Source organism: Copadichromis virginalis, linkage group LG7 (assembly GCF_057382275.1).
Source record: "Copadichromis virginalis isolate Kocher_CV1m ecotype Utaka linkage group LG7, C_Virginalis_male_GT1.1, whole genome shotgun sequence".
Classification (NCBI taxonomy): domain Eukaryota; kingdom Metazoa; phylum Chordata; class Actinopteri; order Cichliformes; family Cichlidae; genus Copadichromis; species Copadichromis virginalis.
In genome coordinates, this window is record NC_140624.1 from 13,226,906 (window position 1) to 13,229,319 (window position 2,414).

The 2,414-nt window shown below is 44.2% G+C and overlaps 1 protein-coding gene across 1 annotated transcript; it reads left to right on the forward strand.

Moving 5' to 3' along the window:
* The first annotated feature begins 306 nt into the window (after nt 1-306).
* Nucleotides 307-2,036, forward strand: c2cd4a (C2 calcium dependent domain containing 4A). The gene is made up of 2 exons (XM_085465131.1): nt 307-444; nt 561-2,036. Exon 2 carries the CDS (start codon nt 587-589, stop codon nt 1,928-1,930), a length of 1,344 nt encoding a protein of 447 aa, XP_085321257.1. The 5' UTR covers nt 307-444; nt 561-586; the 3' UTR covers nt 1,931-2,036.
* Nucleotides 2,037-2,414: the final 378 nt, after the last annotated feature.

Sequence of the window (2,414 nt, forward strand, 5' to 3'; positions counted from 1 at the left end):
TTTTTTATGTTCTTAGAACAAGGTAAAGCCCACATTCTAATTTAATTTCCATGGAAAAACAAACATCTGATTTAGAAGTCTGTTTAAAAACAGTTTGTTTAAAAACCAGCTGCTCACTTTCAAAGTACAGTAACACGCTTATCTTGCTAAACAGCACGGCAGCCACTACAGGCACACTGAGCTTTGTTGTGGTTCGGATATTTCCATGGGAACCAGCGGCTAAGGAGAGCAGGAGGATCCTGTTTGAGCTGGAGGCGTGTGTTAGATTTATTGGTTTCCTGCTACATTTAAACCGCCTGCGTCTCTCAAAGAGCCACAGATCTGCAGGACCTCCATCTGCTGTCAAGAGAGCCCTTACAACTTCTCTATCTTTCAGCACCTTACTGGAGCTTTTGTCCTTTTTTGGGATAATATTGTGGATTATCCATAGCCCCAGAATATAAGGTAAGAAAACCTTCCTGCCAAGTACTTGTTGGGGATATCCTGACTATTTGTGAATGCATTTGATTTCAAAACATAATTCAGCAACTCAAGTATTATTTTATTTTATTTTTTCACAGAGTTTTGGATTTCTACCAGAGGACCCATGTGGATGGTGGAGAGGATCCGCATGTCAGTGGAGAGAACTAGCCTGCCTACCTTGACAGCAGAACTCAGCTATAAACTTGGTGACATCATGCTGGGAGAAAAGGCTGACAAATCCAAACGGATTTCTCTTTGTCCTAATATCATCACCCCTGACAACATCCCAGAATTCTGCATTCCCCCAACGATCCTGTCCTTGCAGGAGAAGAACACGGAGCAAAGCCGAGCAGCTCGCATTATGAAGGTGCCTCCAGGTGAAGGACCCAGCCCTGAGACGGAGATGACGTTTCATGAGCCGTTCAACCAACACATTATTCAGGTAGAAAGTGTGGATGAGAGCCCCTACGATGGCTGCAGTGATGAAGAGAGCACCAATGCAGACCCTCATAGCCAGGCTGCCTTATCGCTTCCACACTTAGCCAAAACCCAGACCAGCTATGGCTTTTGCACTTTACTAGAGAGCCCCCACACAAGAAGAAAGGAGTCAATTTTCCATTCTGATCCAGGCTCTTCTCCCCTGCTGCTGCCCAGAAGTCGATCCAGCATGTGTTCCAAACTCACCCCCTCCACCTCGCCCTCCTCCTCTCCTTCCTCCTTCAGCCTTAACAGCCTGACCTCCAGGCTTTCCCCAAGAGGCTACACCCTAAACTGGCAGACCACTCTAGACAGTGATACCACTTCCTCTACTGAATCCTCTCCTTTCAGCTCGCCGCTGCTGGCCAGGTGCCCTGCCAAGTCTTCCCTCTTCAAAGCGCTGAGCCATGAACTGCTGTTGTCAAGGAACATAAGGAAAGCAATGGTGTCTAGGAACAATTCCCTGTCCACAGATGAAGGCAGCTCCACCGACAACAGCCCCAATATCATGAGGAGGGCATCAGAGGGGTTGGCTGAAGGGCTGCCCAGCAACTACAGCCTGGCACCACCCACCATTTTCCCCATGGACTTGATTCTGCATAGAGAGAGGGTCATGAAGGAAAAAATGGTGCCCATTGGAAAAGAGGGCAGTCTGAGACTCTCAGCAGAATACTGTCCAGATAACCGAAGACTGCGAGTTCGACTCATCAGTGCAGAGGGCCTTTATCCTCTGTCTGTAGACCCCAAGATTATCAACTGTAGTGTCAGCCTGTCTCTGATTCCCGGAAAAATCCAGAAGCAACGCAGCACTGTCATCAGAAAGAGCCGTAATCCGATCTTCAATGAGGATTTCTTCTTTGATGGTATCTCAGAGGAAGACCTCAGCCAGCGGTCCCTTCGCTTTAAAGTCGTGAACAAAATGTCCACTCTGAAAAGAGACTATCTGCTTGGTGATTGTGATTTGCCTCTTTCAAGCATTGTAACCTTATAAAGTGAAGTACTTTGGCAGTTTTTTTTTTTTATGTACTGAATTATTTATTTAAATTTTTGTATTATAAAAGAAGATTTTGTAATAATTAAATTATGGAAAAAGTTGACTTTATCTGTCTCGAGTACATTTTTTGAGTACGTTTTCAATTTTAAATTTAGGATGAGTTACACCATGATATTACAAACTGAGCCTGGGACAGAGACATTTTTATTTAATAAAAAAGTCCAAATCACCAAGAAAAAGTTAAAAACAAAACACGCATTTAAAAATATCCCTTTACAGCCTGTCAGTGATTAATTTGTTAATGTGGTTGTACCATCCGCTGGAGTGAGATGGCTCCCATCTCCATTTCTCCTAAGCCTTTTGTCCTCTTCCTGACCTTTTCTGTGATCAAAAATATATATAAAACCCAGAAAGCTCACATGGGCTTTTTTCCATTTCACCTTTGAGTATGTATAATTTCAGCGGTGCACAAGAGAAGCTC

Coding starts and splice junctions, on each gene's coding strand:
- c2cd4a (XM_085465131.1), top strand. CDS start 587: ATGTGGATGGTGGAGAGGATCCGCATGTCAGTGGAGAGAACTAGCCTG.